This window comes from Podarcis raffonei, chromosome Z, assembly GCF_027172205.1.
Source record: "Podarcis raffonei isolate rPodRaf1 chromosome Z, rPodRaf1.pri, whole genome shotgun sequence".
In the NCBI taxonomy this organism is placed as follows: Eukaryota; Metazoa; Chordata; class Lepidosauria; order Squamata; family Lacertidae; genus Podarcis; species Podarcis raffonei.
Genome location: NC_070621.1, coordinates 1,995,067 through 2,012,859, shown reverse-complemented (window position 1 = coordinate 2,012,859; position 17,793 = coordinate 1,995,067). Strand labels below are relative to the sequence as shown.

General features: G+C 47.0%; 1 protein-coding gene across 9 annotated transcripts in view; it reads right to left on the bottom strand.

The window, feature by feature from the left end:
* Window positions 1-17,793, bottom strand: part of STRBP (spermatid perinuclear RNA binding protein) — a 162,094-nt gene that overhangs the window by 67,245 nt on the left and 77,056 nt on the right. For 7 of the 9 annotated variants that reach the window (XR_008328419.1, XM_053373280.1, XM_053373278.1 and 4 more), the window contains 5 exons: window positions 7,372-7,466; window positions 6,780-6,875; window positions 5,018-5,129; window positions 3,127-3,224; window positions 1,367-1,478 (listed from right to left, as the gene is read on the bottom strand). Coding sequence is in view for 8 of the 9 variants with exons in the window: in XM_053373280.1 (XP_053229255.1) it covers window positions 1,367-1,478; window positions 3,127-3,224; window positions 5,018-5,129; window positions 6,780-6,875; window positions 7,372-7,466 (513 nt within the window). In the remaining variant the exon portion in view is untranslated. The remainder of the gene's footprint in view (window positions 1-1,366; window positions 1,479-3,126; window positions 3,225-5,017; window positions 5,130-6,779; window positions 6,876-7,371; window positions 7,467-17,793) is intronic. The other 2 variants (XM_053373279.1, XM_053373282.1) reach the window with 1 other exon arrangement.

Below are 17,793 nucleotides of genomic sequence, written 5' to 3'. Positions count from 1 at the left end.
CGTGTGCATGCACACTTCTTCAGATACACTGAAACAGAAGTTGCCAGATCCTTCTATATAGTGAGAAGGTGGGGAGGGGTATTACTCAGAAGGGTGGTGGGAATGGGTGATTGGCAGATAGCTGTGATGAGCCTGTTGACGACTCTTAACGACTGCAATAGGTCTTACAGGAAAAAGCAAGGGGTGAGAAGGTGAAAAATGGCTTTGTCATGTATAATGAGATAAGAATCCAATGTCTTTGTTCAGACCAGGTCTCTCCATGGTTTTAAGTTTGGTAATGAGTTGCAATTCAGCAGCTTCTCTTTCCAGTCTATTTCTGAAATTCCTTTGTAGTAAAACAGCTACTTTGAGATCTTGTATAGAATGTCCTGGGAGATTGAAGTGTTCTCCTACTGGTTTCTCTGTCTTGTGGTTCTTGATGTCCGATTTATGTCCGTTTATTCTTTGGCGTAAGGTTTGGCCTGTTTGTCCAATATAGAGAGCTGAAGGACACTGTTGGCATTTGATGGCATGCACACGAAAGCTCATACCAAGAACTAACTTAGTTGGTCTTTAAGGTGCTACTGGAAGGAAAAAAAATTTTTGTTTTGACTATGGCAGACCAACACGGCTACCTTTCTGTAACAGCATCTGTCATGAATGCTTTGGCTGAGACTCCAGCATCACAGGGGGTTAGACTAGATCAGGGGCCATCAAACTTTTCCAGCAGGGGGCCGGTCCACTGTCCCTCAGACCTTGTGGGGGGCTGGACTATATTTTTTGGGGGGGGGGAATGAATGAATTCCTATGCCCCACAAATAACCCAGAGATTCATTTTAAATAAAAGGACACATTCTACTCTTGTAAAAACAGGTTGGTTGCTGGACCATTTGCAGGCCGGATTTAGAAGGCGATTGGGCCGGATCCGGCCCCCGGGCCTTAGTTTGCCTACCCATGGACTAGATGATCCTTGAGGGTCTCTTTCTGTGATTTGGATGCTGTTTCGAATCAAGGGTGCAGGTTGAACCTTTCACAACTGCACTGATTTTAGCAACTGATTTCAAAACTGCCCTGGTGGTAGTTCTATCCCCCCCCCCCCCATTTCTTAGAATTCCCGAGCAATGCTGGGTAAAAGGCTGCTAATCATTTGCATCTGTTAGCTGCCCCATAAACACAAATTCTCAGGGTGGAAGATAAGACATAATTCATGCTGTTTCTGAAAGTTAAAGGGGGAAATGCTGGTCAGGGGTGCTTGAGCCAAAGACTCAGAGCTACCGTCCTCTTAGTTCCCACGCTCCTAAAACAAAGACAGCAAAACCATATACTAAGCCTCCTCAACTGACAGGCAGATTCCCTCAACTGACAGGGAGATTCCCACAACAGCTACCTTCTTTGTCGGATCCTGACCAGGAATATTTCTGGAACGACTTATTGGAAGGGAGAGGATCCATTTCCAGCACCTTGTAGATCTGCCCAAAAGCTGACTGTCTCAAGGCATGCTGCAAGAAAGAAAGGTTATTTTCAAGCCCCATTGCTCCACAAAGTTCTCCTAAACACATATCAGGCTACGTTTTGCCCTGCAGGCTGATGCACACCCCCCCAGGTAACGGAGGCATGAGAAAAGCACATGAAGAGAGAGAAAGCCCCACTCCCACCAGCAAGCAACACCTGCGCTGCAGGTAAGACAGGTGTCAGCCCAGTTTTTTCTTATGGGAGAAGACTCTTGAGCTCTGTAGGAAAAGCAATCTGTTCTTCCTCCCCATTCCCTGACTCCTGCAAGGAAGCCAGTTTTATGACACTTGAGAGCTACATATTTTAGAACCCACTCTATTCTTGTGACTGCAATTATTTTAAAGCTGATTTTAATGTTGTATTTTAAATTGCTGGAATCTGCCCTAGGACCTAATGGTGAAGGATGTAAGAAATCGAAAAATGCCAGTTCCAATTTATAGGCAGGCATTCAGGTTTAGTATTAAAACTCCACAGATGGAAAAGCCCACTAATTTCACACCCAAACCACTCCACCGTCACTCCATTTGCACCCCACCCCAAACCAGTTCATTTTTAATTAATCCAGTTGACTTCCCAACAGATCCTGCTCTCAATAAATGAAATTCGCCTTCAAGTATCCACAAAGTCATCTCATGATACAGTCATCATAAACTAATCCCCCTGCCCAATAGATAATCTGCCTAGTAACACAGATTACCTCCCAGTTCAGTTTCCCCAAAACCCATTAATCACCCGGAAACTCTCAGAGAAAGATTCAGGGTCCACAGCCCTCAAGGCCAGGTTTATCAACTCCTCTGTGCTCACCCCCTGCTCCCAAAGCCCAGAGGGAGTGAGAGGAAGGAAGAGTCCAGCTTGAATACACATATTACCCATACATAAAACGTACAACTTAAAATGCTGGCTTTCTAAAACAAGTACAGTCATACCTCATGCTACGTTTGCTTCATGTTATGTTCTTTCAGGTTATGTCCCATGGCAACCCGGAAGTACAAGAAAGGGTTACTTCCGGGTCTTCCTGCTCGCGCATGCGCAGAAGTGCAAAACGACGTCACACGCATGTGCAGAAGTGGTGGACTGCAACCCGCGCATACGCAGACGTGCCGCTGCGGGTTGCGCTCATTTCATGTTGCGAATGGGCCTCCGGAACAGATCCCATTCGCAACCAGAGGTACCACTGTATTGCAGCCACAGTAGCCAATTGGTACTACACCTCCTCATTCAAGGTGCAATTACATCAAATACAATGTGCAGGATGCAGGTGTTTTCCACAGCCAACGTTAATGTCACAGGCTACCTTGGGGTTTTTTGTATTCATAGAACGCTGGTCAGGAAGCCTATGTGCTCATTTTGTTTTGACCCAAATGAAAGCTCTGACTAAGGGTTTTCCTAGGCTTGCCATACTTCAGGAAAATTCCTGACATGTCCTGGTTTTCGGGTGTAAAGATGGCATTGGGGTGAATTTTGCTGAATTGGCAAAATGTCCGGGAAAACCCGGGTGTATGGTAACGCGATGGAAAAAGCAGCAGAAACAGCTCAAAATATGGCAACTCTAGTTTTCCAACCACTTGTGGCCATAGGAGTTGAACAAAAGGTGGTCCAGGATGCTCTCCCACCCAGGCGTCTGGCACATTTTACCTGGGCACTGTGGGTAATGGCTTCTCTCTGTTGAACAGTCAGATTGGACAAGGCATCCGTTGGCTCCCGCTCACATGGATCATGCACACCAGGCCCACCTGTGGGGCAAGAAAGCAGGACAGCTCAGATCAGCACCAAGGACTTTAGGACCAGGGATCGGGGATGCTTGGCCCCTTCCAGGTGCTGTTGTGGCTGCAACTCTCCGCAGCCTCAGCCAGCAGGGCCAATGGTCAGGGATGGTGGGAGCTGTAGTTCAGCAACCTTGGCAACCCATTGTAGCCCTGTGCTTCCTTCTTTTCTGAACTGCTGTGAGGACAAAATTACCGTATTTTTCGCCCTATAGGACGCACTTTTCCCCCTCCAAAAACGAAGGGGAAATGTGTTTGCGTCCTATGGGGTGAATGCAGGCTCCTTGGCTTCAGCGATAGCAACGTGAAGCCTCCGAAGCATGCGCTCCGGAGGCTTCGCGTTGCTTTCGCTGAAGCCAGGAGAGTCTGCTCTTTGAGGCTGGCGGTGGGGTAAAGCAGCGCTTCCCCCCACCGCCAGCCCCACAAGCTGGGGGGGCAGCAGGAAGGCACGCGATGCCTTAGCGCTGCTCCCCGACCCGGCTTTGAGGCTGGCAGTGGGGGAAAGCAGCGCTTCCCTCCACCGCCAGCCCCACAAGCTGGGTCGAAAAGCCCGCAGGAGCCGCGTGCTCTTTAAAGGGTGCGTAGCTTCTGCGGGCTTTTCTATGAGGTGGGGGAATTCCTGTGGGCTTTTGCAGGAGGTGGGGGAATTCCGTGCAGCCTGTCCGCTGCTCCCAGAGCTGCGGGGGGGGGGGTACGGACATACTTTCCCCCTTGATTTCCCCCCCTGAAACCTAGGTGCGCCCTATGGGCCGATGCGCCCTATAGGGCGAAAAATACAGTATTAAGGAAACCAGGTAGTTTCAGCAGAATAGGGGCAGGGGGAATGGCTGCCCAAAAGCACCTGGATGGAAGTGGGGTTTCTCCAAATGAAAATTATAAGGGCCTAATTTCTCTATTATTCTAGGACTGTTCATTTTGCCATAAGCTGATGCTTTTAAGCCAGCTTCTGCTGTGTTTTGTGGGATTTGACCATGAATGCTTGAAGAATGCGAGTCCTTGTGTCTGCTCAGTGGGGCAGGAAACAGGGATACCAATGGGAAGGATGGGTGGAAAGCAAGGAAAGTTTACACTGAAGCCTTTACCCAAGTATCTTTTCTCACAGTGAGAGATCAGGAGCAGAGCTTGGGGGAGGGGGAGGACTCTAGGTCAGTGGTAAGAGAATCTGCTTCCACTGCAGAAGGACTTAGGTGCAATTCCTAGCAGATCCAGTTCAAAAGACCAGGCACCAGACCATGGGGAAGACTCTCCTTTCTGCTGCCAGCCAGAGTGGACACCACTGGAGTAGACAGACAAAGAGTCTGACCAGATAGAAGGAAACTCCCTTAGTTCCACTACACTCTTCTCAATGTAGAGAGAAAGGAAGAAGCAAATCTAAAGCCGGCTCTCCCCACAAGGAGAAAATAATGTCCAAATAAACCAAGGCATTTCAAAACCTATCGTAATGTAGGCGAAAGAGTCCCATTGTGTTCAAGCACCACCTATTTCAAAACAGAACAAAGACTGGAAAATGGTACAGATCGCCCAATAAAACATGTGCTGCTACCACTGCGTTATTAAGAGACTTTCAGTGGCGCATGTTTGTTCCTTCCAAGGGTGTTAAAACAACACTCAATTGATTCACTCGCTTGGGGAAATACTACTTTAAAAACTCACAGGACTAGGACTGAGGCTGGCGCACAAGTAACAAACAGGACAAGTTGAAGAGATGTGTGCCCGGGCATGTACCACCCAGCACCTCAGGGAGTGCCTGTGGCAGCTCTTACCAGGTAGCAGGATCCCTGATGCCAAACACTCCATCACTCGCCGCAGAGCTTCACCGGCACCCAAGGGTCTATTGCACGTGCCTATGGCTTTCTCACAAATGAGCTCCAGTGGCTAGAAGACATTGAGACCTCTGTCAGTATGAATACCACCCATGGGGAAGAGGCAACGTTTGTTGGACACTTGGGTGCTAGGTTTTCTACTTTCATTCTGCATCAAGAGGTGGGGGTTGTAAGTGTGTGTAAGGGAAGGTGGCCTATGCTTTAAGATGTTTGCATACCAGGAGACGGTGGCATGAACTGTGCATTAATGAACTGTGGGGTTGAATGTTTAAAGAAGGAACTGCATGCAATGCCTGGGGAGACAAAGGGGACAAGAGGGATCATTCACAGCAAGGATGCGGAATCTGTGGCCCTCCAGATGGGTGTAAGACTACAACTTCCAGCAGCTCTAGCCAGCATGGCCAAGAGTCAGGGATGATGGGAGCGGTAGTTTTGCAACATCTGGAGAGTGACAGGTTCCTCATTCCTGAGCCACAGACTGCTCTTCATTCCCAAGCCCTGGTTAAATGAATGGGAACTACATCAATTACTATCCATCCCAATGGGCTTTTTCATAGGAGAAATCCCCAAACCGCTTGTGTCTGTGGCAAAAGTAATTCAATCCACTTCCCACAAGGGTATCAGAAGATCCATGTCGAACTGTGCAAACAGTTATAGCTCTGTTTACTAAGGCAAGTGGCCCAAGTGAAGAGGACTTTCTTCTGACATGCAGTTAGATTACTGCAATGTGCAGAGCTGCTTTTGAAGATGGTTCGGAAGCTTCAGCTGGCGCAGAATCCAGCAGCCAAGTTGCTCACCAGGGCAAGATGGCTTTAGCTCATAACGCCAATCCTGGCCCAACTGCACTGGCTGCCAATTAGTTCCCAAGCCCCATTCCAAAGTGCTGGTCTTGACCTATAAAGCCTTTTGCAACTCGGAATCACAATAACTCAAGGACTGTCTCTCCTTATATGAACCAACTCAGATCCCATGATCATCATCTGAGGTCCTTCTTCAAGTTACCCCTCCATGGGAGGTCTGAAGAGCAGCAACACAAGACTAGGCCTTCTCAGCAGTGCTCCCTGTTTGTCGAATGTTCTCCCTAGGAAGGCTTGCCTGGTGTCTTCATTACATATCTTTAGATGCCAGCCAAAAACATTCCCCTATAACCAGATCTTTCTTTGGCCTTCAACTATGTGTGACCTATTACAAGTTATGTTTTTAATAAAGAATTATTTTATTTTATTTTTAAATCCTCAATACTCTTTGGAATGGGTTAAACCACAGAGCCTAGGACTTGCCGGTCAGCGGTTCGAATCCCCGCGACAGGGTGAGCTCCTGTTGCTCAGTCCCTGCTCCTGCCAACCTAGCAGTTCGAAAGCACGTCAAAGTGCAAGTAGATAAATAGGTACCACTCTGGCGGGAAGGTAAACGGCGTTTCTGTGCGCTGCTCTGGTTTGCCAGAAGCGGCTTAGTCATGCTGGCCACATGACCACATGAGCTGCACGCCGGCTCCCTCAGCCAATAAAGTGAGATGAGCGCCGCAACCCCAGAGTCGGTCACGATTGGACCTAATGGTCAGGGGTCCCTTTACCTTTACCTAATCAGTCGCCAGGTGGGGAAAGCAATAATTGCATACAGTGTGTTTTTCTCTCTTTCCTCCACCATGCAATTTAACAACCCTTTCCCAACTGGTGGGGCTCCATTTCATTCCAGTACTCACCCATCCTTTCAGCGGCGCCCAAGTGTGGACTCTGTTGCACAAATCTCGCAGAATACGCAGCACAATCACACAGGACTTTAGTCCATTTGCCCTTGCCTAAAACAAACAGAATTGTTCTAATCCACTTGAAAAATGCCCAGAATAAGCAGGTTTTTTTTTTAAAAAAGCAAGCCTCTGTGTTTGTTTTTTTTAATGTACAGGGATATAAGGAACACTCTTTTACATACAAACATGCATAACAACAATATGACAGTAAAAAAAGTTACCCAAAACAAGGGGGGGTGTAGAATTGCTTTTTTCTTTTTAAAACAGGAGGCAGGATAAGAAAAGGAAGAAAGAATTTTTTTAAAAAGCAGCATTATGACATCGCTTTGTAACCATTCTAGACCATCACACGTGAGAAGCAAGTGGCTCACAGATCTGCAATATCTCAGCTGTAGAGTAGAGAAGGGGACTGAAAACACTAAAATCTAAAAATAAAAATAACAGAGGCGGCATTTCTGATGTGTTTCAAAACAGAAAGAAAGAAAGACGAAAAGGAAAACGGGGAAAGCAGCAACTTCTACAATAAGGTAAGAACGAAAAGCCCAACCTGGAACCATTTGGCGTGCCGCAGAGACGCCAAAGCATCAAGGCATTTTTGCCTGTCGAGTAAGTCCGGAGGGTCTTTCATCGGAACACTGTCTACTGGGAAAAGGGGAATATAAAGAAAAACAGAGACAGACACCATTTGACCAAGGGGGTTTCTGTCACAAAAACACAGAAGACTTGGCAGCATGAAGAGGGGTGGGGGACTTAATAAGGCTCCCAGAAGTCCTTTTGATTCCACCCCAAATTTTATTCTCTTTTCCCAACACTGCAAAATGACATTTCATAAAATAAACGAAGCCAATTTTTTAAATAGTAAATATGTGTCCGTGTAAAAGAAGGCATTTTTTCCCCAATTGGCCACAGTGAATCTGGGATCTTATTAATTTTTTTAATTTAAAAATGTAACACATCGGGGGCAGACCATAAAAAGTGTGACGCTTTGCACCATCCCTGCTACTTTTAAAGACTTTTGGAGTCGAATGGAAAATGAAACCAGAAGAGATTTACAAAATATTCAGCACATCCTGGCGCCTGGGAAGGACTTTGGCAGTTCCCCTCTCTCTGAATGTAGTGATCAATTCTTTATTATTCTCACCCCAGCGCCCCCCTTCCAATTTACAGGGAGCGAGGTCTGGGATGTTTAACAATGATCAGATATTGCCATTAAAACCCAGGAGCCAAGAAACTCTGTGCATTTGGCAACTGGACAAATGTCTCAGCCAGAGCTGCAGCCCAGATGCAGTCACAACTTGGCAAGACAGAAACACCTCTATTGACGTTTATGCTCTTTTCTCTCTCTCTCTCTTTTTTTTTGCAAAAAACAACATACTTTTTTGCGGCAATTAAACATGTTTTAGCCAATTGCAACTGGACAATCTACAGCATCTTAATTTTTCAGCACAGAGAAATTCACATCCATAAGGATTCACTTTTTTTAAAGCCACACCACCTTAAAGCACAGATGGCTTTAAAGGGGGATTAGACAACTTCGCTGGAAGAAGAAGGCAAGGTTATTAGTGGCAACCAGTCCCAATGACTGCATGGAAGTTCTGGATTCAGAGGCAGTATTCCTCTGAATAAGAACCACTTGGGACCATGAGAATTAGGGGGTTATTGCACTCACACCCGTGCGTAGGGACACCCCAGAGGCATCCACTTGGCCACTATGGGAAGCAGAACACTGGCCTCAGTCCAGTAGACCTGAAGGAGCATCTCCACCCCCATCGTTCTGCCTGGATGCTGAGGTCCAGCGCCAAGGGCCTTCTGGCAGTTCCCTCCCTGCGAGAAGCCAAGTTACAGGGAACCAGGCAGAGGGCCTTCTCGGTAGTGGTACCCGCCCTGTGGAACACCCTCCCACCAAAAGTCAAAGAGAAAAACAACTACCAGACTTTTAGAAGACATCTGAAGGCAGCCCTGTTTAGGGAAGCTTTTAATGTTTAACAGACCACTGTATTTTAATACAGTGGTGCCCCGCAAGACGAATGCCTAGACGAAAGGGTTTTCCGTTTAGGAGGTGCTTCGCAAAACGAATTTCCTATGGGCTTGCTTCGCAAGACGAAAATGTCTTGCGAGTTCCTGCAGGGTTTTTTTCCTCCCCCCCTTTTTCCCAAGCCGCTAAGCCGCTTATCAGCTGATCCGCTAAGCCGCTTAACAGCTGATCCGCTAAGCCGCTAATCAGCTGATCTGCTAAGCCCGCTAATAGCGCTAATCCGCTAAGCTGCTAATGGGCTTGCTTCGCAAGATGAAAAAACCGCAAGACGAAGAGACTCGCGGAACGGATTCTTTTCGTCTTGCGAGGCACCACTGTACTTTGTTGGAAGCCGCCTAGAGTGGCTGGGGAAACCCAGCCAGATGGGTGGGGTATAAATAAATAAATTATTATTATTATTATTATTATTATTATTATTATTATGACTTTGATCTGATCGAGCAGAAATTTTCTTACATTCACAGGAAATATATGAGATGACTGTGTGGGTCTCAAATATTAGTAAGGGGAAGGGCCATGTCAATGCCACACTTCAGAGCACATGCACAAGATCCCAGCTCAATTTCCAGATAATTTTTTTGGGGAGGTGGAGTATGTTTCTTCCCAGAGATTTCAAAAGACCTGTGGTAAGGAGGGAGAGGAAGCTGTGGCCCACCTGCTGCTGCAAGCCAACAGCTCAAATCATCCCTGACACGCTAGGAGCTGGGTTGGCAGGAGCTGGGAGCCCAGCAGCGACCCTGAAGTAAACAGTAGCACACTAAACGGACCAATATATGGGGGTCACAGTTCAGTGAGAGCACCTGCTTAGCATGCAGAAGGCCACAGGCTTAATCCTGACCATTGCCAGTTAAACGGTTCTGTGTGAACCATCCAGAGTGATGGCTAGCCAGAACAGCCTGCTTTGGGCTACCTGGGCTAACACAGCACAAAGCAGCTTCACAAAGCAGAAATGCTTGTTTGCTTTGGCAGGGGCCAAGCTGTGCTGATAGTCATATGCCATATTTTGGAGCTCCAATAAAACAGTCTTCCAACACCTGGGTAAAAGCTGTCCTGATGCATTGGGCTGCCCACTGTCAGAGACAGGTGATGGTTGATGTAAGGGGGAAGTCAGGAGCCTCAGATTTCCAGGAGGGCAGGCAGGTGAGGCAAGGTATGGTCAGCACCACGGAGAGGGACCATGGTGTGAGTTTCGGGACCCTGACTAGTGATCCTGTAGCTGAGCCAGAACATCAGCAGCATCCTGGAGCAACTTGCAGATTGATATAGCCAGGGCCAGGTGTTCATGGGGCAGAGCCCCACACCTTGAACTCTGTATCTGGCAAGGTAAAGGCCGAGTGCCTTATTCTGCTGCCACGGGCTTCTTCTAGGTACTGGAGTTTCAAGCTGTGGGAGTATTGTGCATGTTATGTGGTGTTAGAAATCTCCCAGGCGCAAGGTGCATTTTGCACCTGGCATGGGTCCAACTGCGACCATGTGAAGATCTCTGGGTGCCAGATTAGTGACTGACATCGCCATCTGGCTGGCCACTCCAGCTTTCTTAAGCAGGTAAGCAGAAGAGCTTGTTTATTACATTTATATCCCATATTTTTCTCCAAGGAGTACATGGTTAAACCCCCTCCTCAGTTTTAATCACTACAGTGACCTTGTAAGATAGGTGAAGATGCTGTGACTGGCCCAAGGTCACCCACTGAGCTTCATGTTTATGTTTATGGATACTGTTTTACGTATTTTCTTATGTGTATCATTTGCCATGTTTTTGCTGTGCTTACTGTGCACATATGCTTATATATTTACCTACTGTAAGCTGCTTTGAGATTTTTCAAATGTTAAATGGTCTATAAACAGAAATGATGATGATGGTGGTATCTCATCAGGGCTCCACTGATCTCTCTGAGCAACTTGCAAGAGAAACACCTGAGTCTGATGACAAAGGCTCCTCCTCTTCAGGACTGTGGGGAGAAGATGTGGACTCTGGTTCCTACAGACCAAGGCATGGCTCTATCTCCTTGGGGCTGCTGTCATCAGAGGACTGTATCTCTGAGGATCCCTGCTCTGGAGCCATAAAGAGAGAGACTTAAAAGCTTAAAATTGTTCTCTCTCATTGATGGTATGGACATGGCTTACTGGAACATTAGATATACAAGAAATTTCATTTCCTGAAATAAAATTATTTAGGCATCCTCTCTTATTGCTGAAAGAGGATCTAAGTTTAGTTTATAAAAAGTAGATGGGTTTATCATTTTATCTCCTGCCGTCTGGAAAGCCTGCCGGTTCAGTGTCACAGCCCTATGCAACCCGTAATCTAGCAGAAGAAATTAACAAGCGTAGAAGAGCATAAACCTCAAAGAAAATCCAAAGCCGTCTTGATTTGCAGCTTTCAGCTCTGGCTGTGACCAAAAAGGAGCTACAAAGCGTCACACAGTTATGGTTCAACCCATATTAACTTTGCAGCAGATATTTGCATTGTTCTTTGCATTACGCACATCAACAGGATTGCAACACTCCCAATAAAAGCTGCAAAGTCGTAAATGGGATTAGCTGTTGGATGTTTTTACAAGCACAATAAAGGACAGTTTGGAGATTTTTTTAAAAAGTTGCTGTTTTGTTTCTCCCCTCCAACCCCAACTCTTGCCAGCATCTTTTAGTTCAGTGAGTGGAAAGGGCTTTGCCATTTCCTTTCTCCAATGGTTGAAACTAGGATATTTTCTGATGCAGAACAAAAACATTGTGCATGCATCTGGTGGGGGGAGTTGGGGGAGACAATAGAAACATCTGCTTCAAGATCATGCTTTGGACAATACAGCAACTAGTGGGTGAGTAAGAATCTCTTTTAATAAATTGCGCGGGTGGGGGAAAACAACAAGAGAGACTGACCGGCTGCAAGGCACTCCACCAACCATGCAGAGACCACCTGGGCCCACCTTGCAGGGAAATCGTGCAACCAGGTAACCATTAAAGCCGCTGGCAAAGCAAGCACAACCTTAAGAGCGGCACAAATGAGGAACTTTGCTCACGTAAGACAGATTCTGTCTGCCTTAATAAGTTACCCGGAAGAAGATAACTATCACCCAAAAAAACCGCAACACCCACAGGGGCTGGGCTTCCACAGTGCTCATTTAGCGTTAATTGAAGAGGCCATGGTGAATGTGTTAGGAAGCCTTGGAAAGCAGCGAGGCTCTGAGAAGCTCAGTTTATCCTCTCTGTTTCCGCAAGGCCGAGTCCCCCACGTCGCAGGCAGCCAATGCGTGAGAGTTAAGTGTTGCAGAGGAACAGAGAGATGGAGAGAAAAGTGGAATCTTCAAGGGGGTGGCTCACAGCGTCAGGACTCGTTTTGGCGACCCTCACTAGAATAGGTGTGCCAGCTCATGCTCTGACCGTCAGGGAGGCAAAACATCTGCAAAAAAGACATTCGGGTGGACAGGACTGGGTGACTTTAACCACTTCATTACACGGGTGGAGGGGGGAGAGGAATGTAAGCAAGGAAGAAAGGACTGTGGGGCAGTGCCGCAAACACATCTGGGGTGAAATGCAGCCATGGGGAACTGCCCTCCAGAGTGAAAAGCTCTGTTCTGCCTTGGGCTGTGCCACCTGTGCTCCTGCTCACCTCCACCTGGCCCATTAAAACTGCAATCCTTCAGTTATTTGTATGCTCCCTTAACCCAAGAGATTTATTCATTTTTAAAGGAGGCAGGGTCAAAAAGCTGCAGGCTTTCCTTGGGGAGGTCTTCTCCCTTTTGCTCACCCACCCCCCAAATTCAGCCCAGAGACTGAGCTGGATGTCAGGTCTGTTGGTGCAGGATAACTAAAGGCAGCTCATTTGCAGAGTTGGGCCAGTGGGACAGGGCAGGGCAGAGAGATCTGAAGGGACCAAGAAATGAGAATGAAACATATTTCCACCTACTGGGAAAGGAGAAACTTATATACACACGACAGAATAATTGATTCCTTCATTGCAGGAGGTAGATGAATTCTATAATTCAAAAGAAGGATTTGCAGAGGAGGGGTGGAACCAGAACATTTTTTTAAAAAGGGCAAAAGAGAATTTAAAAAGAGTTTTTTAAGGGCCCACTGAGCAAAGTGGCAGCGTATGCATCTATTAGGGATGGGGGGGGAGAGACCTGTGGCCCTTTCTCTCCACATGTTGATGGGGAACAAACCCCCCAGCCAATATGGCCAGTGGTCAGGGATGATGGCAGCTGTAGCCTAGCAACATCTTTAGAGCCCCCAGTTCTGTGCCTCTGGTATAAATATATAAAAACTCCAAATTGTTACAGCTAAAAAAGAAATGGTCAGCAACCGACAAAACTATAGGAACGCCAGGCCGTGCGGCAAGCACAAGGAACGTCGCCTGGACTTCACTGCTGCAGCAGCAGCCCTGGCGCTGGGTCCCTCTGCTGCCACCAGGAAGGCCAGGCCAGGTGACATTCCTTGCGCTTGCCACCCGGGTCCAGCCTTCACAGCTGCAGCAGCGGCTCCAGCACTGGGTCTCTTTAACAATGGGGGGGAGGGGGGAAAGAAGGGAGGGCAGGCGCTATCAGGATCCGCGCCAGCTGCACGGCTCCCTTTGATGGGGGCGGGGGGGGGGAGAGAAAGGCCTGGCTTGGGGGGGGAGCTGCTTTAGGGGGAGAGAGAAAGGGCTGGCTGGGGGAGAGAAAGAACTTTTGCCTCCCTTTCCTCCCCCCGATAAACTCCCCCCTCCCCTGTCCAGTTAGCCACCTCCTTCCACACAGCACCCTGCGCACGCTCCTCGTCCCTCCAACGACAATTGGTAGATCACTGCCAGTTTTTTTATACCAGAAGTAGATCACAACCTTTTGGAAGCTGGACATGCTTGCTATATATCAAGCGTCATGATTTATCTAGCACACGATCCCTCTAGTTCTCCTTCTCGTTCCCTCTACCAACCACAAGCCTTGCCCACTCTCAACTCTGTTGACTTCTCTTTCTTCCACTCTTTTCACAAATAAGAACAGCTAAGAAAAGGTGAGCTGGAGGCTGATTTTTTGCCTCTGGGAAAAATCAAGGTAGTAACTGCGTAAAATGATTTTGAAAAACCAAACCCATCCCAAACCTAAGTTCTTTATTCCCAATGCATATTGAGTAGATAAGAACATCTGAAGCCCCCTTCTGGGTCAGACCAAAGGTCCACCTAGTCCAGCCTCCTGGTCTCACAGTAGCCAACCAGATGCCCCAATGGGAAGCCAATGGGCAGGATCCGCGTGCAGCAGCTCACTTTCATGTTGCTCAACAACTGGTATTTAGAAACCTACTGAGTACACATTACTCAACACTACAGGTAAAATGTGGCCATCATGGCTAGTAGCTATTGATTGACAAATTTGTGACAGATGAGGCTAATCCAATTTTTAAGGCCGTGTAAAGTTGGCCGACGCTACCTCTTGTGGCAAATTTCAGAGTCTAACCATACGCTTTGGGAAGAAGTACTTCCTTTTGTCTCTTTCAAATCTCCCAGCATGCGGATCCATTGGCTGTCTCCCACTGGCTTGTAGTTCAGAAGAGAGGAAGAAGGTTCCTATCCACTTCTCTACATCACACAGAATTTCATTTTTCAAATGAGCAGAATTGGATTGCTTTGGTACATCAGTGAAGTACATTGTCCTTGAGAAGAAAGTGTTATCCTCAAAAATATACTGGGATTTAAAAGAGAGTATCTGTTTCTCTACCACTGTTTCCATGCTTCCTTAACAACTCAGTGATGCTTCACATATCTTGTATTAATTCCCGATTCTTTCAATCCATGCCTGGAGGGAAAGTCTGGATTCTGATAAAATGCTTACAATTACGATTGCTAAGCCAGGGGCTGGCATTTACCCCTGCTAAATTAATGCAGTTTATTAGTTGCAGGGGCCCACAAATTTAGGCCAGGCTTGGTAGTCAACCATTGCCTCTGGTAGTTTGCAAAACTGGGCCACCTTGCTGCCTGCCTCACAAAGGTGAAAGCAAGCAAAATCCTTCTGAATTCACTGCCTACAGAGAGTTTTTATAGGGGAGAAAAAGCAAGGATTTCTGCTCCCCACTGAATTCCTGCAAAGGCGAGGGCTTGGTGTGAGGCATTCAGCCTATTATACCTTCCCAATTCCCACTTCCACACATCTACACCTCCAACCCATCCAATTTGGCCATGAAGCACCCCTATCACCTTTCCACCTGCATGAAACACTTCTCCTTCCAGGGGCTCCAAAGACCTGTCCCCAATTCCATCCTGAAGGAGACAAATTAAAACTGACCAACGCTTCTCATAGTGACGATGGTTCGGTGTGGGGTGGAGGGCAGGGAGGGGAGAGGGGAAACAGAGGAATATGTGCTATGTCTAGAAATGGAGGAAGAGCAACCAGGAGGGGTGGGGGTCCAGTTGCCTCAACCTTCATGACAGAGCAGCACCAGTTGGTCAAAAGTCTGACATTGCTCAATGGCTAAATTATGGGGAGGGGGAGGATAAAAAGCACTGGAGACACGAGACAGGAATTCTATTCCAGTGGGGATGAATAGGACAACCCTATGCGTGCCTACTCATAAGTAAGTCCCATGGAGTTCAATGTGGCCTACTCTTGGGTAAGGGGGTACTTGGGGTAGGGTCGGTGGGTAACATGGCAAGAGCCCTGCACACCATGCTCAACTTTATCTTCGGCTCCCTATGAATGCAGAGGAAACATCCTCCATCCATGTCTTTTCTTGTGCCTGAACAGCAAAGTCCAAGTGCGTAACAGGAGATGGGACAAGACACGGCGAGGAGACAGATGACACCCAGAGAACGTTATGTGCAGCGGTTTAAGTATGGCACTTTAGCAGTAACCTCAACTCTGTCCTGCTCATGGGTATTATTGGCTTAAAGGTAAACACACATCAATAATTAGCAGAGAAGGGGAGTCTTCTGAAGAAGGAAAAATACCCTCCAGCTTCATCACCACCATGTTGGGCAACGCATTTGTGAGAAGCCCCTTCTCCAGAGTATCCACTGTTAAGACTCAGATTATTTAACACAGCATTTAATCAAAAAGCAAACAGACTTGGTATCTGTTGTTAACCGATAGCAAAATTGAAAGGGAGCCAGCAATGGAATTTGCTAGGTGTGCCAAAGTCCAAGCTGAGCAGGTATAAAAGTAGGACCTGACACTCGTTCTGAAAGGAGGCAGCAGAGGCACAGCAAAGTGGTTGCCTACCTTTAACATACACACAAAGCCACAGAGCTAGGGCGGGGGCCAAAAATCCCAGCCAAGGGGCAGGCAACCTGGTGACCCTCCAGGTGTCACTAAACTACAATCTCCCTTGACCACTGGCCACTCTTGGCTGGGGCTGAGGGGAGTCCAACAACATCTAGAGCAGCCTTTCTCCACCTGTGGGTCCCCAGATGTTGTTGGACTACAACCCCCATCACCCCTAGCTAGCAAGGCCAGAGCTCAGGGATGATGGGAGTTGCAGTCCAACAACATCTGGGGACCCACAGGTGGAGAACCGCTGATCTAGAGGGTACCAGGTTGTCTGACCCACTTCTGTCCACCCCTTCCCCACCCCAGAAATATGAGCTAATCAATTTAACAGTGGTTCCCGAAGACCAGTGGTTCCTGAAGTGGGTAGTATAGCTCGGGGGGGGGATTACTGGGGAGGGCAAGGGATATGTAAATGAATACCAGAAACTGAAAATCTGGTATCACTGTTCATTCATTTTGTTGAATTAGTTAATTAAACTAAAATATTTTAAATTGGGTTTTGAATAAATGTGCAATTAATTCTTACTGTTTTGGGTTTTGTGGTTATTATCTTCCTCATTGGGTCATGCAAACCATTTTTTTGAATACTGCTTTTACGGGGTAGGAGGCACTGGGGATGAATTTGTGGAACCAAGGGGGCAGTTGTCAGAGAAAGTTTGGGAAACAATGGTCTAGACCAAATGATGTTTGCAAAGCTAAAAGTTATGTATATGGAAAGATTCTGTTCCATCTGGATAGGAGACCAGTCTGATTCTGAAATAAATTTAAAGTCCTGCTTGCAGCATACTCAACGTCAGGGACAGGAACACAGCCTTGTAGTCCAAACACTCAATGATAATCATTTCCCATGAGCAACATGTTAAGAGTTTGGTTTAGAAGGCTTCCGGTCCTGCCTGTCTTAATGGAGGCAGCCCCAACAACAGCGGGGGATCATCGATGAATTAAAAACAAAGATGACAGAGGGCAAATCATCCTTGCAAGTTCCCGCCAGGGACAGGGGGAAGGGGCTTCACTCATAGTTCATCTCAGTACCTGGCTCTCACTCTGGCATGGAATGTGGGAGGTCAGGGGCTGCTGAGTGCAAAAGCACTTTGCCTGGCGAAAACCCTCCTACGCCGCCATTAGGAAACAGAGGTTCTCCTTTTAACTGGCTTTAAAATACCAGCATAAGGGTTGCAACAACATATTGCCAAATATACCAGCTACATGGATCAAAAGTTTGAACTGAAATAAGATTTTCTTTGGCGTGAGAATCGGTTGGGGGGAGGGAAGCCCACAATTTGTTTATTCTAAGCTTCTTTTATATATTTATGATTTGGCAACCCACTCCAGAATATAAAATAAAAATATATTTACAAGTGAGGAAGGGAGGTCGGAGTAATATCGATATTACCAAGCAAAAAAATGGAAACTGTGTGATTTGAAATGAAGAAAAGAGGGGGAGGGAAAGCTCAAATATGACTGTGTTGGAAAGACAAAGCAATCCCCCTCACCTCCATTTAAAAACAACAGACAAGGAAAGAGAGACTGAGACTTGTGTGTTCTACTGACAGAATGTAATGTAAGATAAAGTTTAATTGGGCCATAAATCTCCAGCTGGAAGGAAAAGAATTTGGGGGCTGTGATAAGAACCCTGCAGAGATTCTGGGAGTTGGAAAGGAGTATTACCGTATTTTTCCATGTATAAGACACCCCCTATTTTTTG